The 20005-nt window shown below is 43.5% G+C and overlaps 2 protein-coding genes across 7 annotated transcripts; one reads left to right on the top strand and one right to left on the bottom strand.

Annotated features, from left to right (window-relative positions):
• Positions 1-1144: 1144 nt before the first annotated feature.
• LOC309719278 (uncharacterized protein) lies at positions 1145-19656 on the bottom strand. Of its 6 annotated transcripts, none has more exons than XM_082555284.1 (6): positions 15273-15840; positions 12457-15183; positions 11710-12367; positions 8998-9194; positions 8251-8908; positions 1145-1214 (listed from the first exon to the last, which is right to left on the bottom strand). In XM_082555284.1, the coding sequence occupies exon 2, from the start codon at positions 14916-14918 to the stop codon at positions 12753-12755; it is 2166 nt and encodes a 721-aa protein (XP_082411410.1). In that variant the 5' UTR covers positions 14919-15183; positions 15273-15840; the 3' UTR covers positions 1145-1214; positions 8251-8908; positions 8998-9194; positions 11710-12367; positions 12457-12752. The 6 variants fall into 6 exon arrangements, with proteins under 6 accessions (XP_082411410.1, XP_082411409.1, XP_082411412.1 ...); XM_082555283.1 differs by lacking the exon at positions 1145-1214 and adding an exon at positions 6291-6371; XM_082555286.1 differs by lacking the exon at positions 1145-1214 and adding an exon at positions 19558-19656 and having other exon boundaries at positions 7442-8908; positions 15273-15469.
• glipr2 (GLI pathogenesis-related 2) lies at positions 5270-19973 on the top strand. The gene is made up of 21 exons (XM_082555289.1): positions 5270-5481; positions 5668-5694; positions 6119-6328; positions 6581-6658; positions 6795-6950; positions 7170-7205; positions 7392-7418; positions 9578-9787; positions 10040-10117; positions 10254-10409; positions 10629-10664; positions 10851-10877; positions 15847-16056; positions 16309-16386; positions 16523-16678; positions 16898-16933; positions 17120-17146; positions 18605-18814; positions 19067-19144; positions 19281-19436; positions 19696-19973. The coding sequence occupies exons 2-21, from the start codon at positions 5688-5690 to the stop codon at positions 19698-19700; spliced, it is 1977 nt and encodes a 658-aa protein (XP_082411415.1). The 5' UTR covers positions 5270-5481; positions 5668-5687; the 3' UTR covers positions 19701-19973.
• Positions 19974-20005: the final 32 nt, after the last annotated feature.

Here is a 20005-nt window from a genome sequence, read left to right as displayed (position 1 = left end):
TATGCACACGGGTGTTCACTGCTCGTAGACCCAAATTACACCTTTCTTGGCTGCTACTTCGAAGCACATCTGTCCTGCGTGCTGCACAACAACATTGAATATTTAGTATTTACTGCTGTTTACACTTAGCTAGATTAATGCGATGGTGTTGTGGTTAGTATGTTGCTTTGTTGTTGTTTGTTTGTCTTTTTTGCTTGTTTTCTATTCTTCTCTCAACAGGTGATCCAGGAGATTTTTATTTTTTTCCTCCCCCCCTTTCTCACTGTCCCTCTCCCCTTCTGTTTTTCCTTTCCTTCCTCTTTCTTTCTCCCTTTCCTATCCCTCACTCATGTCTGTCCCGTCTGTAACATCTGGAAATAAAATATAATAAATAATAAAAACAAAGATTGACCAAATGGACCAATACAGCAATGCCACGATAATCCATTTGGCAAAGTAAATCCATTGGGTATCCTTGTTGGTCTTCAGACAACAATTCTGACGGCTAAAGAACCAAATGGGACAGGCGAAAAAGAAGAAAATAAATAAATAAATAAATAAATAAACAGGTTTTGTGCACGTCCCTGTGCAGAACATCAGGGTTTGACTCTCTAGAAACGAGAACAGGCATTTCATAAGTCAAATAGCACTGTTAGGTAGTGTCAGCATATTTTGTATTTATGATTCCTTTTCCTGTTTTGTTTGTTTTTTTTGCTGTTTAAGTTCAAGTTTTACAGTTAGTGTGGAATTTAGTCGTGTTTATGCTTCTAAGTTTAGTTATGGTTCGGTTCCATGTTTTCTTGCCGCTGTTCACTTCCTTGTTTCCTGTGTGAGTCTGTCATGTCCTCTGTGGATGTTCCTTAGCCATGTCCGTGTCTCCCTCAGGGTCTCCTCTCCTGTTCCCATGTCCCTCTCATGTTTCATCCCATGTCTCCCCCGTCTTTCCCGTGCTTCCACGTGCGTTCTTCCCAACCCATCATGTCTCTCGCCCTCTGTGTCTCCCTCTCGCTCCCTGTGTCCCTCACTCCGCGTCCCAGTCGTGTTGTTATTTCATCTCCTGTTTCTGTTTCTTCCCCAGTCCCAGTGTCGAGCCATGAGTCTGGTCATAGTTTGTTCCTGTTGTTTTTGACAGCCCCGCGTCCTGTGTTCAGCATGTTCAGTTTTGCTTCGTTCTGTGTAATTATGTCGATCCATCCCAGCTGTGTTCATCGTGTGTTTCCACTTCCCTCATCACCCTATAAAAGAAGGAAAAACTCCTTTTTAACAGGAAGAAACCTTTGTTGGGGTGAGAGAAGGATGACAGGATGAAGACATGCTGTGGAAGACAGACAGAGATTAATAGCAAGTATGATTCAGTGCAGAGAGGTCTATTAATACATAGAGAGTGAGAAAGGTGACTGGAAAGGAAAAACTCAATGCATCATGGGAATCCCCCGGCAGCCTACGTCTATTGCAGCATAACTAAGGGAGGATTCAGGGTCACCTGGTCCAGCCCTAACTATATGCTTTACCAAAAAGGAAAGTTTGAAGCCTAATCTTGAAAGTAGAGATAGTGTCTGTCTCCTGAATCCAAACTGGAAGCTGGTTCCACAGAAGAGGGGCCTGAAAACTGAAGGCTCTGCCTCCCATTCTACTTTTAAATACTCTAGGAACAACAAGTAGGCCTGCAGAGCGAGAGCGAAGTGCTCTAATAGGGTGATATGGTACTACAAGGTCATTAAGATAAGATGGGGCCTGATTATTTAAGACCTTGTATGTGAGGAACAGGATTTTGAATTCTGGATTTAACAGGAAGCCAAAACAGGAGAAATCTGCTCTCTCTTTCTAGTCCCTGTCAGGACTCTTGCTGCAGCATTTTGGATTAGCTGAAGGCTTTTCAGGGAGTTTTTAGGACATCCTGATAATAATGAATTACAGTCATCCAGCCTGGAAGTAATAAATGCTTGAACTAGTTTTTCAGCGTCACTCTGAGACAGGATATTTCTAACTTTAGAGATGTTGCACAAATGGAAGAAAGCAGTCTTACATATTTGTTTAATATGTGCATTGAAGGACATGTCCTGGTCAAAAATGACTCCAAGGTTCCTCACAGTGTTACTGGAGGCTAAGATTTTCATGGCTGAGTATAAGTATTATCTGAATTTAGGAATTTAAGGGAAGCATGCATACAGAATTGGTCCTAGCACTGAACCCTGTGGAACTCCATAATTAACCTCAGTGTGTGAAGAGGACTCTCCATTTACATGAACAAGTTGGAGTCCATTGGACGATACGATACAAACAACTGCAGCAGTACCTGTAACACCTACAGCGTGCTCTAATTGCTCTAATAGGATATTATGGTCGACAGTATCGAACACTGCACAGAGATGCGTTTGAGTCTGCAGTCACAAACTCTCACAGATAGTGTATGCAATGCTCATTTTTTTCCTTCAAGAAATCGCGTGGCTTCATTTTGTGCCGTTTGCACAAATACATACTGAATGCCACATGAACATGTTAATAAGGGTGCACAATGGTATGGATGATGTAAGCAACAGTGACTCTTAAATGCTCTGAGGCTTTTTAAAAACCTTGATTATAATTATGAAGTCCTGATTATGTTTCCAAGTGAATAACTGTGACACAAAGTCGTTCAAGAGGCAAGCTTTAAAAGCTCAGACTTGGCACATACTGGTTTCTGGTACAGTTCACCCCTTGTGTGATTCGTGTGACTGATATCTCTGTTTGAGGTGGTGCAAAGTAACTAGAACATTTTTTGTTTACACTTTGTCTACATTTACATTGACAGCTTTTTGTAAGTTTGCAGGCCGTGACTGCCCTACCTCTCAAGCCCAAGGTCCTCACTAAAGAATGGTTTCCCTCTTTCTGATGTGTTGCCAGATTGTTATTGCAGCTGTCTTCAGACAGGTTTAAGGAACCTTCGGTCCTTGGGCGAGACACTTCACCCGTTGCCTACTGGTGGTGGTCAAAGGGCCCAGTGGCCCCAATGTCCAGCAGCCTCGCCTCTGTCAGTGCGCCCCAGGGCAGCTGTGGCTACAGTGTAGCTGCCATCACCAGTGTGTGAATGGGTGTGTGAATGACTGAATGTAGTGTAAAGCGCTTTGGGGTCCTTAGGGACTGAGTACAGCGCTATACAAATACAGGCCATTTACCATTTCCTGTTCTTTTTTAAATCTAACAGCTGACAAATACCACATATACTGTAATAATGAAAAAAAGCAGAACAAAACCTAAACATACCTAACAATAAAAACTAAACTGAAACAAACAAATCTAATCTATATTTTGTCTGACAGACATTCATGACTTTTTCTGTTGCCTTTTTTCCATTCATTATCTCTAACTCCTGTTAAAGAAAAACCATGAAAGAAAAATTAAGCTTTAGTGCCTAAAAAGCTTTTATTAAGCTCTTTATTTATTGAAGGACAAAGTATACCTGTGAACCAAAGCCATAAGAACATAGTGGGCCTTTCTCAATATGCGTACTTGTGCGTACTTGCGTTCTTGTGTACTTGTGATACGTCACCAGTCGGAGACCAAGTACTGTTCCAATTCGAAGTACGCATCAAGCCGAGAACGCGAAAAAGTCCCGGATGTGTTCTCGCTCTGCCCGTTTTATCGAGCATGCATCGGTGGTGACTTGTGTGGACTTGGTACAGCTAAATATCCCAGAATGCATTTCGTCCAAAACTCAAACGCGGCAATGGCGGACGAGCGGGGCTAAAACTTTTACATATTCCTCTTTCTGGGTCACAAAATAAACTTTTAAGTTATTTTCAAGCGAGAATGTAGCTGTGTGAACTTCAAATATCTGCTCGATTTATCAAGATATCATATATTTCCAAACGCGCTCCGATGTTTTCGGAGACGTCTGTGACCCGCCAGCTCCATAGCAGACCGCGAGGTCGAGGATCATTAGAGCCGGCGAGAACAGCGGACTCCCGGCACATCGTTTCCAACCCCCCCCCCCCCCTCCCCGCGGTCTTTTCGCTACTCAGGTTAAACAAACCCCAGTAGCTGTCTATTTTATTGAGTGTCCACTAAAATAAAAATAAAAGCGTTCTAACATCTCACCTGCTTGTTTTTATTAAGGTATGTACACGTATGTACATGTACACTATTTTTATTAATAGAGATTTCACTACTGAGGTTAAACATGATGTATAAGTCACTTAGATCACTTCTAAATATTAATGTTTGGTTTATTTCAGTGTTTTATTTGTTCCTGAGTAAACCGGTTTGGCTGTGATTAAAGTTAAGCTTCATAACATATTACTCACAGTTAAATTAAGAGGGGACGGCAGTAAAAACTCCCATCCGTACTCCCGTGCGTTCTCGCCGAGAATGCGAGTACGTACTCGCCGAGAACGTGAGTCCGTACTCCCGTGCATTCTCGGCGAGTACTTGCCGAGAACGCACGGGAGTACGGACTCGCGTACTTGAGAAAGGGCCAATATCTTTATTTTGTAATCTGAAAAAACAAAGTCAGGCCATGGAGCAACCACCGTGTCCCTATAATTTGCTGGATTTGCAGTAAACATGGGCATCCAGTAAGTGCAGGAGTAAAATGTTTTACAGTGAACTAATGAGACCTTTGTGCTTTTGAAGTGTTCTCTTAGTCTGTGAGTAAACCGCCAATAACACCTGTGGCTACCAAACACGAGGAAAGACAAAAAAGACCTGTTTGACAACATCTGGGCATGCCCTCGCTCATCTGCACTCTGTTTCTGAGTGCTGTCTTTCATCTGGCAGCAATGTCATCTACCAATCAGAAGGTTGGTGGTTCAATTCCTGGGTCCTCCAACTCCTCAGGCAACATACTGAACCTGAGGTTCCCCTGATACATCAATGCATGTATGAATGTTAGATGAACATGGCTTTGGCATATAAAAAGTGCTGTATGCTTGAGTCCATGACATTTGTAGCAGGAAAACACTTGAAAGTTGGAATTGAGTACACAAGCATTATATCTGTTCCAGTCTGTTGGCACTTGTTAAAGCATAAACAAAGAAATAATAAAGAGAAGGGAAAACATCGACAGATTCTCAACTTGGTGATTAACCTCCACAACTTTGCTACACTTGTTCTTGTATAATGTATCTAAGCAGTTAGGGACTTGTTATAATGTTATAAATGTTATATGTTATATAAATGTTATATAACAAGGTGGCACCTCAGGCAGAAGAGGTGGTGGGACACGCCCACACAGGCACCTTGAGGAGGAGGCCCTGCTAGGGCCGTAACAATTATACACAAAATGTAAACACAGAGTGTGGGATATCTTTAACGCCACTCTGCCACACCACTATGAGTCATGTAGAAAAAAAACAACCATCATAACCGGCAGACAAAAATACAGAAGCGAGTCTGGTGTTTGTCTCCTCCTCCAAACAGAAAAGAGGAAGGACGACATTGCACATAAAAACCAGCTACACATTAGTAAATTGAGCTGTGTGTTCACAGAACTTTCCTCCACACATCAGGAAGACTCTGAAGCAGGTGAGTGCTGAAGATGACTGTAGTTACAGGACAAGATTTGAGTTTACTCTCGTTATTTAGCCTTTTATTAAATTATTCTTTCATCATCACATAATATCTGAGCACGTGGATGATTCTTTTTCATGTTGTTTGCAATCATTTCATGGATTTTTGCTTATTATTTTCACTCTCCCTATTTTATTTCAGTTTGCAAAGCACCAAATACAATGGCAGGTAAGTGCATTTAAATATTTGTCAGAACAACTGATCACTTTTATAGTTTTTTGCAGAAAAAACAATCACTTTTAAAGACGTTTGCATAATTAGAGGGCATTCTTCTTCCTGTCTACACCTACAACCAATAAACATGCCCACCTCATGTTCTCTATCATATCCAGACTATCTCTCCACTCTGTTATATAATGCATATGTACAGGGTATGAACCCCCTTGGACGTGGCGTGTGGATACTTCTTTAAGACACTCTGGCTCCACAGCTTACGTATAAAACACCTGCGCAGACATGAAACCGGTGATTGTTTGATTGGAACGTGTCTCCAAGCGGCATGAAGGTGGAGAGATAGTCTCTCACTCAGAGGACCAGGGTTACAGTGTAACCGTACGTTTCCTCTAAGACTTAAAGCTTGTTTGGTTTGCAGATGAGAGCTTCAAAAAGGAGTTTCTTGATACCCACAATGCCTATAGGGCACAGCATGGTGCACCACCACTGACCTTTAATACTGAGCTGGATGACGCAGCTCAAAAATGGGCCAATCAAATGCTGGCAAAAAAGAAACTTGGCCACAGTGACACCGATGATGGAGAGAACGTCTTCTATGCATGGAGCTCTGAAACCAAGACGCTAACAGGTAAATGATTCTTTGCAGATAACTCCTTTGTCCACCTCTTCACCTGTCAGAAACAGGCCGCTTTGTTATCACAATGAATTAAAGTCTCACTAATCTTTAAAAGAAACAGATTCCACTGTATCTCTTCTCATTTCAAGTAAACGATTAGAAATGTTCATCCTTATTTCATTTTAAAGTTTCTGAGCTATAAAACCCGTACTCCAACCACCAAATTAACTCTTTATGTTATTTTTCTCTGTCTCCATGTTTCAGGAAAAGAAGCTGTGGATTCATGGTACAGTGAGATCAAGGATTATGACTTCAAAAAGTCTGGACATCAACCCAAGACGGGTAAAACACAGCCCTCCTGAAAAGTTCTGCATATACCTGTACTGTATATACCTGCGTTGCTAAAGTATTTGTCATTACAAGATCAGGTCATCATCAGTAAGTAGTATGTTTTTACACATTTTCCTTTTTCCACTAGGTCATTTTACTCAGGTGGTGTGGAAAAGCAGCACTGAGCTGGGTGTGGGCATAGCCACTGATGGCAATACGGTCTTTGTGGTTGGGCAGTACCGCCCAGCTGGTAACATTACCAATGCAGGATACTATCAGAAAAATGTCCTCCCAAAAGGAACAGGTAACACTCACACACATTTTGATGTTCTACTTAAAGTGTTGTGTTTGTATCAGATTATTATTACAGATTAAGAAAGACGAATATATAAAGTACTAAATTTATACTTTGTCAAAAAAAAATCAAAAGTATGTGTTGATTTGTTAGTTGTTGAAGCCTACCTTGAAACATTAAAGTGAGTGATCACTTTTCACATTAGTAAATTGAACTGTGTGTTCACAGAACTTTCCTCCACAAATGAGGAAGACTCTGAAGCAGGTGAGTGCTGAAGATGACTGTAGTTACAGGACAAGATTTGAGTTTACTCTTGTTATTTAGCCCTTTATTACATTACTCTTTCATCATCACATAATATCTGAGCACGTGGATGATTCTTTTTCATGTTGTTTGCAATCATTTCGTGGATTTTTGCTTATTATTTTCACTCTCCCTATTTTATTTCAGGTTGCAAAGCAGCAAACCAGGTGACAGGTAAGTGCACTGACAGTGTTGGGAATGTTACTTTTAAAATGTATTCCACTGCAAAGAGAATACATGCACTAAATGTAGTTTGTAAAGTATTCTGTTAAGTTACTCAATGTGAGTAATGTATTCTGAATACTTTTGATTACTTGTGATGCTTTTTACAACTACATGGAGCTGTTTTGCAAAGAAGAATGGGCAAGGATTTCAGTCTGTAGATGTGCAAAGCTGGTAGAGACAGACCCTAAAAGTCTGGCAGCTGGAACTGCAGCAAAAGGTGGTTCTACAAAGTATTGACTCAGGGGGCTGAATAATTACGCACACCCCACTTTGCAGTCATTTATTTGTAAATAATGTTTGGAATCATGAATGATTTTCGTTCCACTTCTCACGTGTGCACCACTTTGTGTTGGTCTTTCACGTGGAATTCCAATAACATTGATTCGTGTTTGTGGCTGTAATGTGGCAAAATGTGGGAAAGTTCAAGGGGGCCGAATACGTTTGCAAGCCACTGTATTACTATTACTGAAGGCTACTTGCCACCGAGCTAACATTGCTAGCTGGCATTAGCTGAGGTTAGATTATAGACTGATTTCAGAACTGCACAGCTGGCAGGTTGTTAATACTAGCCATCAAGTCTAACAGTCTGCAGTCTATGAACTAACCTCAGGTAGCACCAGCTAAAAATGTTAGCTCAGTGGAGAGTAGCCTTCAGTAATAGTAATACATCACACAGCAGAAGTACATCGAAGATACTGAAGTGGCACATAACCGAGCTAACTACTCAACTAAAACAAGGTACTTGCAGTAGACTAACGATAGTTTTTAAAAAAGAACTTACTTCCAGATGTTTCTTTAGGTTGGAGTCTTTTGACGCTGACAGCAGCTTGGCTGCTAGCAAACAGAGTTTGCATTGCACGGTCAGATTTCATCCCTTTCTTCTTTAAATGTAAAACGGTGTCGGAATTTCCAAGTAAGAAATGCATTCCTGCTCGTGCACTGCTGGCTCTGTTGTGCAGGCTCCGGGTCCATTGTGTAACTGATGCCACCAACATTAACAGGACGCTTACATTAGAGCCTCTTATATCATATTTCGTCTGGGTTCCCAGCAATGCAAATTACCAAATTTTCACAGGGAATAGAGAGGGGATAGCCTAACATATGAAACAGGAACTGACCCCCATGTAATCCATTTATTCAACAAAGTAACTGCATTCTAATTATTGCCTATTTAGATGGTAACTGTAACGGAATACAGTTGATCATATTGTCACGGTCTCGCTGGCAGACCGTGGGGATGTGGGGAAAGGAGGACCCAAAATGCAGGACTCTACAGTGCAACAGTGTTTATTTACAGTGGTGACAATCCGAACAACAATAAATCCCCCCGTGCAATCCCAACTCCCGTTCCGTGTCTTCTCCTTTATCCCGTGCTCCGTGCTCTGTCTCCGTTCCCTGTGTACTCTCCGTGTGCTGCCTCCTGGTCGCCACAATTCCTCCTGAGGAAACACGCATACCAAAGGCAGCCGTGAGTACAAAACCTAACAGTAGACTTGCACTAACCTTGCACAATACACTTAAGACTGACGGGAAGTCACTCAACGATCCAGCGTCGAGGAGCTCTCAGCCACACTGTTTTGAAGCTCCTCTGACGAGGCTTGATCGGCGCCAGGTGTGTGTGGATTCCTGGGTGGGACCGGTCAGCTGGCAGGGCCACACCCACCAGGCCTAAAAGTGCCTGCCACGACCGCACCCTCACATACACAAGCACACACCCCTAAACACCTGACAGTACACCAACACGGAAAAACAGGACAGCAGACACAACCATAATAACAACAACCACAATAATGATAATAATAATAATAATAATAATAATAATAATAATAATAATAATAATAATAACTACAATAGTAGTCCACACTGCTCACGGACCCCGAATCCCTGGAACTGGGTCCGTGACACATATTGTGTATTTTAAATACGTAATGTCGGTAAATGTATTCCGTGACTCATCAACACTGTGCATTGAATTATTTGTCAGAATAACCGATCACTTTTAAAGATGTTGCTTAACTAGAGAGCATTCTTCATCCTGTCTACACCTACAACCAATAAACATGCCACCTCATGTTTCCTCTAAGACTTAAAGCTTGTTTGGTTTGCAGATGAGAGCTTCAAAAAGGAGTTTCTTGATACCCACAATGCCTATAGGGCACAGCATGGTGCACCACCACTGACCTTTAATACTGAGTTGGATGACGCAGCTCAAAAATGGGCCAATCAAATGCTGGCAAAAAAGAAACTTGGTCACAGTGACACCGATGATGGAGAGAACGTCTTCTATGCATGGAGCTCTGAAACCAAGACGCTAACAGGTAAATGATTCTTTGCAGATAACTCCTTTGTCCACCTCTTCACCTGTCAGAAACAGGCCGCTTTGTTATCACAATGAATTAAAGTCTCACTAATCTTTAAAAGAAACAGATTCCACTGTATCTCTTCTCATTTCAAGTAAACAATTAGAAATGTTCATCCTTATTTCATTTTAAAGTTTCTGAGCTATAAAACCCGTACTCCAACCACCAAATTAACTCTTTATGTTATTTTTCTCTGTCTTCATGTTTCAGGAAAAGAAGCTGTGGATTCATGGTACAGTGAGATCAAGGATTATGACTTCAAAAAGTCTGGACATCAACCCAAGACGGGTAAAACACAGCCCTCCTGAAAAGTTCTGCATATACCTGTACTGTATATACCTGCGTTGCTAAAGTATTTGTCATTACAAGATCAGGTCATCATCAGTAAGTAGTATGTTTTTACACATTTTCCTTTTTCCACTAGGTCATTTTACTCAGGTGGTGTGGAAAAGCAGCACTGAGCTGGGTGTGGGCATAGCCACTGATGGCAATACGGTCTTTGTGGTTGGGCAGTACCGCCCAGCTGGTAACATTACCAATGCAGGATACTATCAGAAAAATGTCCTCCCAAAAGGAACAGGTAACACTCACACACATTTTGATGTTCTACTTAAAGTGTTGTGTTTGTATCAGATTATTATTACAGATTAAGAAAGACGAATATATAAAGTACTAAATTTATACTTTGTCAAAAAAAAATCAAAAGTATGTGTTGATTTGTTAGTTGTTGAAGCCTACCTTGAAACATTAAAGTGAGTGATCACTTTTCACATTAGTAAATTGAACTGTGTGTTCACAGAACTTTCCTCCACAAATGAGGAAGACTCTGAAGCAGGTGAGTGCTGAAGATGACTGTAGTTACAGGACAAGATTTGAGTTTACTCTTGTTATTTAGCCCTTTATTACATTACTCTTTCATCATCACATAATATCTGAGCACGTGGATGATTCTTTTTCATGTTGTTTGCAATCATTTCGTGGATTTTTGCTTATTATTTTCACTCTCCCTATTTTATTTCAGGTTGCAAAGCAGCAAACCAGGTGACAGGTAAGTGCACTGACAGTGTTGGGAATGTTACTTTTAAAATGTATTCCACTGCAAAGAGAATACATGCACTAAATGTAGTTTGTAAAGTATTCTGTTAAGTTACTCAATGTGAGTAATGTATTCTGAATACTTTTGATTACTTGTGATGCTTTTTACAACTACATGGAGCTGTTTTGCAAAGAAGAATGGGCAAGGATTTCAGTCTGTAGATGTGCAAAGCTGGTAGAGACAGACCCTAAAAGTCTGGCAGCTGGAACTGCAGCAAAAGGTGGTTCTACAAAGTATTGACTCAGGGGGCTGAATAATTATGCACACCCCACTTTGCAGTCATTTATTTGTAAATAATGTTTGGAATCATGAATGATTTTCGTTCCACTTCTCACGTGTGCACCACTTTGTGTTGGTCTTTCACGTGCAATTCCAATAACATTGATTCATGTTTGTGGCTGTAATGTGGCAAAATGTGGGAAAGTTCAAGGGGGCCGAATACGTTTGCAAGCCACTGTATTACTATTACTGAAGGCTACTTGCCACCGAGCTAACATTGCTAGCTGGCATTAGCTGAGGTTAGATTATAGACTGATTTCAGAACTGCACAGCTGGCAGGTTGTTAATACTAGCCATCAAGTCTAACAGTCTGCAGTCTATGAACTAACCTCAGGTAGCACCAGCTAAAAATGTTAGCTCAGTGGAGAGTAGCCTTCAGTAATAGTAATACATCACACAGCAGAAGTACATCGAAGATACTGAAGTGGCACATAACCGAGCTAACTACTCAACTAAAACAAGGTACTTGCAGTAGACTAACGATAGTTTTTAAAAAAGAACTTACTTCCAGATGTTTCTTTAGGTTGGAGTCTTTTGACGCTGACAGCAGCTTGGCTGCTAGCAAACAGAGTTTGCATTGCACGGTCAGATTTCATCCCTTTCTTCTTTAAATGTAAAACGGTGTCGGAATTTCCAAGTAAGAAATGCATTCCTGCTCGTGCACTGCTGGCTCTGTTGTGCAGGCTCCGGGTCCATTGTGTAACTGATGCCACCAACATTAACAGGACGCTTACATTAGAGCCTCTTATATCATATTTCGTCTGGGTTCCCAGCAATGCAAATTACCAAATTTTCACAGGGAATAGAGAGGGGATAGCCTAACATATGAAACAGGAACTGACCCCCATGTAATCCATTTATTCAACAAAGTAACTGCATTCTAATTATTGCCTATTTAGATGGTAACTGTAACGGAATACAGTTGATCATATTGTCACGGTCTCGCTGGCAGACCGTGGGGATGTGGGGAAAGGAGGACCCAAAATGCAGGACTCTACAGTGCAACAGTGTTTATTTACAGTGGTGACAATCCGAACAACAATAAATCCCCCCGTGCAATCCCAACTCCCGTTCCGTGTCTTCTCCTTTATCCCGTGCTCCGTGCTCTGTCTCCGTTCCCTGTGTACTCTCCGTGTGCTGCCTCCTGGTCGCCACAATTCCTCCTGAGGAAACACGCATACCAAAGGCAGCCGTGAGTACAAAACCTAACAGTAGACTTGCACTAACCTTGCACAATACACTTAAGACTGACGGGAAGTCACTCAACGATCCAGCGTCGAGGAGCTCTCAGCCACACTGTTTTGAAGCTCCTCTGACGAGGCTTGATCGGCGCCAGGTGTGTGTGGATTCCTGGGTGGGACCGGTCAGCTGGCAGGGCCACACCCACCAGGCCTAAAAGTGCCTGCCACGACCGCACCCTCACATACACAAGCACACACCCCTAAACACCTGACAGTACACCAACACGGAAAAACAGGACAGCAGACACAACCATAATAACAACAACCACAATAATGATAATAATAATAATAATAATAATAATAATAACTACAATAGTAGTCCACACTGCTCACGGACACCGAATCCCTGGAACTGGGTCCGTGACAGTACCCCCCCTCTAAGGGTCGGCACCCGACGACCCAAAAACAAAAACAAAACAAAAACCACAGTACAACCAACCCCGGGCGGGCGGCGGGGGGTCCCGGACGGAGGGCCCCAAAACCCCAGTTCAAATGTCCAACCACTGCCATGGTGGGAACAACAGTTCTTGCGGCCGACCCAGTGGACCGCAAGCAGGCAAAACTCGCTACGGGTCAGGCAGTGGTGGGAAAACAGTTCGGGCGGCCTACCTCCAACCCCATGATGGAAGCGGAACGCTTCAGGCGGCCTGCCACGGATCCAGTGGCGGCGGCGCTGCTCCTCCGGCGGCCTGCCACGGGTCCGGTGGCGGCGGAACGGTTCTGGTGGCCTGCCACGGGTCCGGTGGCGGCGGCGCTGCTCCTCCGGCGGCCTGCCACGGGTCCGGTGGCGGCGGAACGGTTCTGGTGGCCTGCCACGGGTCCGATGGCAACGTCGCTGCTCCGGTGAGCAACAGCGAGGCGTGGCACATGGTCTATGACGCGCCGGTCGCTGACGTGGACGCACTGGACGTGGAGGGCCCTCCGGTTCGCTGACCTCCGGCTGAGCGGGTCCCTCCTCGGCTGGCAGCGAGAGCCCCTCCGCGGCTGGCAGCGAGAGCCCCTCCGCGGCTGGCAGCGCCGGTTGTTCCTTCCGCTCGCCGAGCTTCTCTGCTGGTGGCTCGCCGAGCTCCTCTGCTGGTGGCTCGCCGAGCTCCTCTGCTGGTGGCTCGCTGAGCTCCTCCTGCTCGGGCATGCTGAGCTCCTCCGGCTCGCTGAGCTCCACAGCTGGCGACGCGGGCTCCTCCCGCTCGCTGAGCTCCTGCTCGGGCATGCTGAGCTCCTCCGGCTCGCTGAGCTGCTCCTGCTCGCTGAGCTGCTCCGGCTCGCTGAGCTCCACAGCTGGCGACGCGGGCTCCTCCCGCTCGCTGAGCTCCCGCTCGGGCATGCTGAGCTCCTCCGGCTCGCTGAGCTCCACAGCTGGCGACGCGGGCTCCTCCCGCTCGCTGAGCCGCTCCTCCGGCTGCGACGCGGGTATAGATGGTCGTTGATCCGGAGGTGAAGATGGCGATGCAGAAGCTGCAGGTGGCGAAGATGACGGTCGAGCGGGTGATGTGGATGGTGAAGTCGAGAGTTCTGCGGTCGCTGCAGTCTGATGGGACGCTGGTGGAGAAGTAGCTGCAAAGGGCGGAGGTGATAATGGTGCGGCAGCTACTCGTGGTAGACTGGACAGCGATGTAGAAACAACAGGCGGGTGACATAATGGCAGGGTAGTTCCAGCAGGCATATCAGCCTCCAACTGAGGATGAAGACGAGAGGCTGACTGGACTGGCTGTGCTACGGCTACAGGCTGGGCAGCTGGCTGTGCTACGGCTACAGGCTGGGCAGCTGGCTGTGCTACGGCTACAGGCTGGGCAGCTGGCTGTGCTACGAGGTTAGCTTTCACACAGTCCCGTGAATAAACAGATGAGGTGAATGAAGATGAATTGTCCATATGACTCACCACAGCCGGCTGTTGGAAAGTTTTAGAGTCTGACTGCGGAGAGGCACGCCGGCGGCGCAAGCGTCGCTTCTTTAACGATGCCGGGGCCAGCGTATCAGGCTGAGGTTCCACCAGCCGGCCGGACAGGAGAGCAGCTGTGTGATTTTGAGCTGCCGGTCCTTGGTCTGCTGACTCAGCAGGTGCCGCAGAGGTGAGTGGAGATGTGGTGAGGTGCAGAGGGCGTGTGAAACGTTTCCCCCGCAATGGAGGGTCCAACAAGCGAGCTGCAAGCGACGGCGGGGAGGCTATCAGCCTATGAAAAAAGAAATAGGCAGCAAGGGCTCCCAGGGAGGTTGCCATATCCTCCACGCCCGGACAGCCCAAACCAAACAGCTCAAAACAGGAACTTTCCCTCAGCGTGGTTATAATCGAAATTAGTCTCTTAATGTCCAAAAAGCTCACAGATGAGGTGATTGATGATAAGAAGGAATCAAAAAATACGACCTGCATGTGTCTCTGATGTGGATCCGCCGCCTGGATAATGCTCCGACAGTATTTCCAGAGCTGGGCGAGCAATTCCTCCTGTGAGACGGTCCTTGAGTCCGCTGGGCCCATAATGGCTGGATCGTTCTGTCACGGTCTCGCTGGCAGACCGTGGGGATGTGGGGAAAGGAGGACCCAAAATGCAGGACTCTACAGTGCAACAGTGTTTATTTACAGTGGTGACAATCCGAACAACAATAAATCCCCCCGTGCGATCCCATCCCCCCGTGCGATCACAACTCCCGTTCCGTGTCTTCTCCTTTATCCCGTGCTCCGTGCTCTGTCTCCGTTCCCTGTGTACTCTCCGTGTGCTGCCTCCTGGTCGCCACAATTCCTCCTGAGGAAACACGCATACCAAAGGCAGCCGTGAGTACAAAACCTAACAGTAGACTTGCACTAACCTTGCACAATACACTTAAGACTGACGGGAAGTCACTCAACGATCCAGCGTCGAGGAGCTCTCAGCCACACTGTTTTGAAGCTCCTCTGACGAGGCTTGATCGGCGCCAGGTGTGTGTGGATTCCTGGGTGGGACCGGTCAGCTGGCAGGGCCACACCCACCAGGCCTAAAAGTGCCTGCCACGACCGCACCCTCACATACACAAGCACACACCCCTAAACACCTGACAGTACACCAACACGGAAAAACAGGACAGCAGACACAACCATAATAACAACAACCACAATAATGATAATAATAATAATAATAATAATAATAATAATAATAATAATAATAACTACAATAGTAGTCCACACTGCTCACGGACCCCGAATCCCTGGAACTGGGTCCGTGACACATATTGTGTATTTTAAATACGTAATGTCGGTAAATGTATTCCGTGACTCATCAACACTGTGCATTGAATTATTTGTCAGAATAACCGATCACTTTTAAAGATGTTGCTTAACTAGAGAGCATTCTTCATCCTGTCTACACCTACAACCAATAAACATGCCACCTCATGTTTCCTCTAAGACTTAAAGCTTGTTTGGTTTGCAGATGAGAGCTTCAAAAAGGAGTTTCTTGATACCCACAATGCCTATAGGGCACAGCATGGTGCACCACCACTGACCTTTAATACTGAGTTGGATGACGCAGCTCAAAAATGGGCCAATCAAATGCTGGCAAAAAAGAAACTTGGTCACAGTGACACCGATGATGGAGAGAACGTCTTCTATGCATGGAGCTCTGAAACCAAGACGCTAACAGGTAAATGATTCTTTGCAGATAACTCCTTTGTCCACCTCTTCACCTGTCAGAAACAGGCCGCTTTGTTATCACAATGAATTAAAGTCTCACTAATCTTTAAAAGAAACAGATTCCACTGTATCTCTTCTCATTTCAAGTAAACAATTAGAAATGTTCATCCTTATTTCATTTTAAAGTTTCTGAGCTATAAAACCCGTACTCCAACCACCAAATTAACTCTTTATGTTATTTTTCTCTGTCTTCATGTTTCAGGAAAAGAAGCTGTGGATTCATGGTACAGTGAGATCAAGGATTATGACTTCAAAAAGTCTGGACATCAACCCAAGACGGGTAAAACACAGCCCTCCTGAAAAGTTCTGCATATACCTGTACTGTATATACCTGCGTTGCTAAAGTATTTGTCATTACAAGATCAGGTCATCATCAGTAAGTAGTATGTTTTTACACATTTTCCTTTTTCCACTAGGTCATTTTACTCAGGTGGTGTGGAAAAGCAGCACTGAGCTGGGTGTGGGCATAGCCACTGATGGCAATACGGTCTTTGTGGTTGGGCAGTACCGCCCAGCTGGTAACATTACCAATGCAGGATACTATCAGAAAAATGTCCTCCCAAAAGGAACAGGTAACACTCACACACATTTTGATGTTCTACTTAAAGTGTTGTGTTTGTATCAGATTATTATTACAGATTAAGAAAGACGAATATATAAAGTACTAAATTTATACTTTGTCAAAAAAAAATCAAAAGTATGTGTTGATTTGTTAGTTGTTGAAGCCTACCTTGAAACATTAAAGTGAGTGATCACTTTTCACATTAGTAAATTGAACTGTGTGTTCACAGAACTTTCCTCCACAAATGAGGAAGACTCTGAAGCAGGTGAGTGCTGAAGATGACTGTAGTTACAGGACAAGATTTGAGTTTACTCTTGTTATTTAGCCCTTTATTACATTACTCTTTCATCATCACATAATATCTGAGCACGTGGATGATTCTTTTTCATGTTGTTTGCAATCATTTCGTGGATTTTTGCTTATTATTTTCACTCTCCCTATTTTATTTCAGGTTGCAAAGCAGCAAACCAGGTGACAGGTAAGTGCACTGACAGTGTTGGGAATGTTACTTTTAAAATGTATTCCACTGCAAAGAGAATACATGCACTAAATGTAGTTTGTAAAGTATTCTGTTAAGTTACTCAATGTGAGTAATGTATTCTGAATACTTTTGATTACTTGTGATGCTTTTTACAACTACATGGAGCTGTTTTGCAAAGAAGAATGGGCAAGGATTTCAGTCTGTAGATGTGCAAAGCTGGTAGAGACAGACCCTAAAAGTCTGGCAGCTGGAACTGCAGCAAAAGGTGGTTCTACAAAGTATTGACTCAGGGGGCTGAATAATTACGCACACCCCACTTTGCAGTCATTTATTTGTAAATAATGTTTGGAATCATGAATGATTTTCGTTCCACTTCTCACGTGTGCACCACTTTGTGTTGGTCTTTCACGTGCAATTCCAATAACATTGATTCATGTTTGTGGCTGTAATGTGGCAAAATGTGGGAAAGTTCAAGGGGGCCGAATACGTTTGCAAGCCACTGTATTACTATTACTGAAGGCTACTTGCCACCGAGCTAACATTGCTAGCTGGCATTAGCTGAGGTTAGATTATAGACTGATTTCAGAACTGCACAGCTGGCAGGTTGTTAATACTAGCCATCAAGTCTAACAGTCTGCAGTCTATGAACTAACCTCAGGTAGCACCAGCTAAAAATGTTAGCTCAGTGGAGAGTAGCCTTCAGTAATAGTAATACATCACACAGCAGAAGTACATCGAAGATACTGAAGTGGCACATAACCGAGCTAACTACTCAACTAAAACAAGGTACTTGCAGTAGACTAACGATAGTTTTTAAAAAAGAACTTACTTCCAGATGTTTCTTTAGGTTGGAGTCTTTTGACGCTGACAGCAGCTTGGCTGCTAGCAAACAGAGTTTGCATTGCACGGTCAGATTTCATCCCTTTCTTCTTTAAATGTAAAACGGTGTCGGAATTTCCAAGTAAGAAATGCATTCCTGCTCGTGCACTGCTGGCTCTGTTGTGCAGGCTCCGGGTCCATTGTGTAACTGATGCCACCAACATTAACAGGACGCTTACATTAGAGCCTCTTATATCATATTTCGTCTGGGTTCCCAGCAATGCAAATTACCAAATTTTCACAGGGAATAGAGAGGGGATAGCCTAACATATGAAACAGGAACTGACCCCCATGTAATCCATTTATTCAACAAAGTAACTGCATTCTAATTATTGCCTATTTAGATGGTAACTGTAACGGAATACAGTTGATCATATTGTGTATTTTAAATACGTAATGTCGGTAAATGTATTCCGTGACTCATCAACACTGTGCATTGAATTATTTGTCAGAATAACCGATCACTTTTAAAGATGTTGCTTAACTAGAGAGCATTCTTCATCCTGTCTACACCTACAACCAATAAACATGCCACCTCATGTTTCCTCTAAGACTTAAAGCTTGTTTGGTTTGCAGATGAGAGCTTCAAAAAGGAGTTTCTTGATACCCACAATGCCTATAGGGCACAGCATGGTGCACCACCACTGACCTTTAATACTGAGCTGGATGACGCAGCTCAAAAATGGGCCAATCAAATGCTGGCAAAAAAGAAACTTGGTCACAGTGACACCGATGATGGAGAGAACGTCTTCTATGCATGGAGCTCTGAAACCAAGACGCTAACAGGTAAATGATTCTTTGCAGATAACTCCTTTGTCCACCTCTTCACCTGTCAGAAACAGGCCGCTTTGTTATCACAATGAATTAAAGTCTCACTAATCTTTAAAAGAAACAGATTCCACTGTATCTCTTCTCATTTCAAGTAAACAATTAGAAATGTTCATCCTTATTTCATTTTAAAGTTTCTGAGCTATAAAACCCGTACTCCAACCACCAAATTAACTCTTTATGTTATTTTTCTCTGTCTCCATGTTTCAGGAAAAGAAGCTGTGGATTCATGGTACAGTGAGATCAAGGATTATGACTTCAAAAAGTCTGGACATCAACCCAAGACGGGTAAAACACAGCCCTCCTGAAAAGTTCTGCATATACCTGTACTGTATATACCTGCGTTGCTAAAGTATTTGTCATTACAAGATCAGGTCATCATCAGTAAGTAGTATGTTTTTACACATTTTCCTTTTTCCACTAGGTCATTTTACTCAGGTGGTGTGGAAAAGCAGCACTGAGCTGGGTGTGGGCATAGCCACTGATGGCAATACGGTCTTTGTGGTTGGGCAGTACCGCCCAGCTGGTAACATTACCAATGCAGGATACTATCAGAAAAATGTCCTCCCAAAAGGAACAGGTAACACTCACACACATTTTGATGTTCTACTGCTTCTACTTATAGTACAAAGGTGAAAATTAGTAAAGTCAGTTCACATGGAAATGTCTATATGTTAGACCTAAAGTTTCTCTACACCTACCTTTTTATGTCCCAGGCTGCTTTCAATCAAAACAAAGCATACTCATTTTTTTCCACCTTTTTTTTTTTTTTTTACAGCTGACTCTGGACATCAGAATAACATTTGCACAGCTCACTAATATTTCCTGTTATTTCCTAGAGTAAAACCTTCCCAGTTTCAAAGAGGGAGCTGCAGCAGACAACAGACCTCAGTGCCCAGAGAAAATGACCTGGACCGCATTTCCTTCAATGTTCCGAGATTGAACACCAAAAAATACGCCTGTCGCATCAAACACGATTTTACACAACTGTCTAGTCAAATACTTTCTAAGTAGAATTGGTGTTTTGATCATCATCAGTGAATAATTTTTGAGTAATGTTTCAATGATTTGAGTGCAGTACAAATAAAAACAAAAGTCTTTGTGCTTGTTGTCCCCACACGATAATAACTAAAGAATTTTTTTGAACTG

Source organism: Aulonocara stuartgranti (assembly GCF_965226115.1).
Source record: "Aulonocara stuartgranti genome assembly, chromosome: 12".
NCBI classification, from domain to species: domain Eukaryota; kingdom Metazoa; phylum Chordata; class Actinopteri; order Cichliformes; family Cichlidae; genus Aulonocara; species Aulonocara stuartgranti.
The sequence above is the reverse complement of the archived record's forward strand: the minus strand, read 5'-3'. Positions and strand labels throughout refer to the sequence as shown.

What these genes read in the sequence shown, in the direction of transcription:
- glipr2 (XM_082555289.1), top strand. An exon ending in TGAGGAAGACTCTGAAGCAG is followed by an intron (nt 7,206 to 7,391) that starts GTGAGTGCTGAA and finishes ATTTTATTTCAG; the next exon opens with GTTGCAAAGCAGCAAACCAG. An exon ending in TGGACATCAACCCAAGACGG is followed by an intron (nt 10,118 to 10,253) that starts GTAAAACACAGC and finishes TTTTTCCACTAG; the next exon opens with GTCATTTTACTCAGGTGGTG.
- LOC309719278 (XM_082555286.1), bottom strand. Translation starts at nt 14,918, where the DNA reads ATGGGCCCAGCGGACTCAAGGACCGTCTCACAGGAGGAATTGCTCGCC.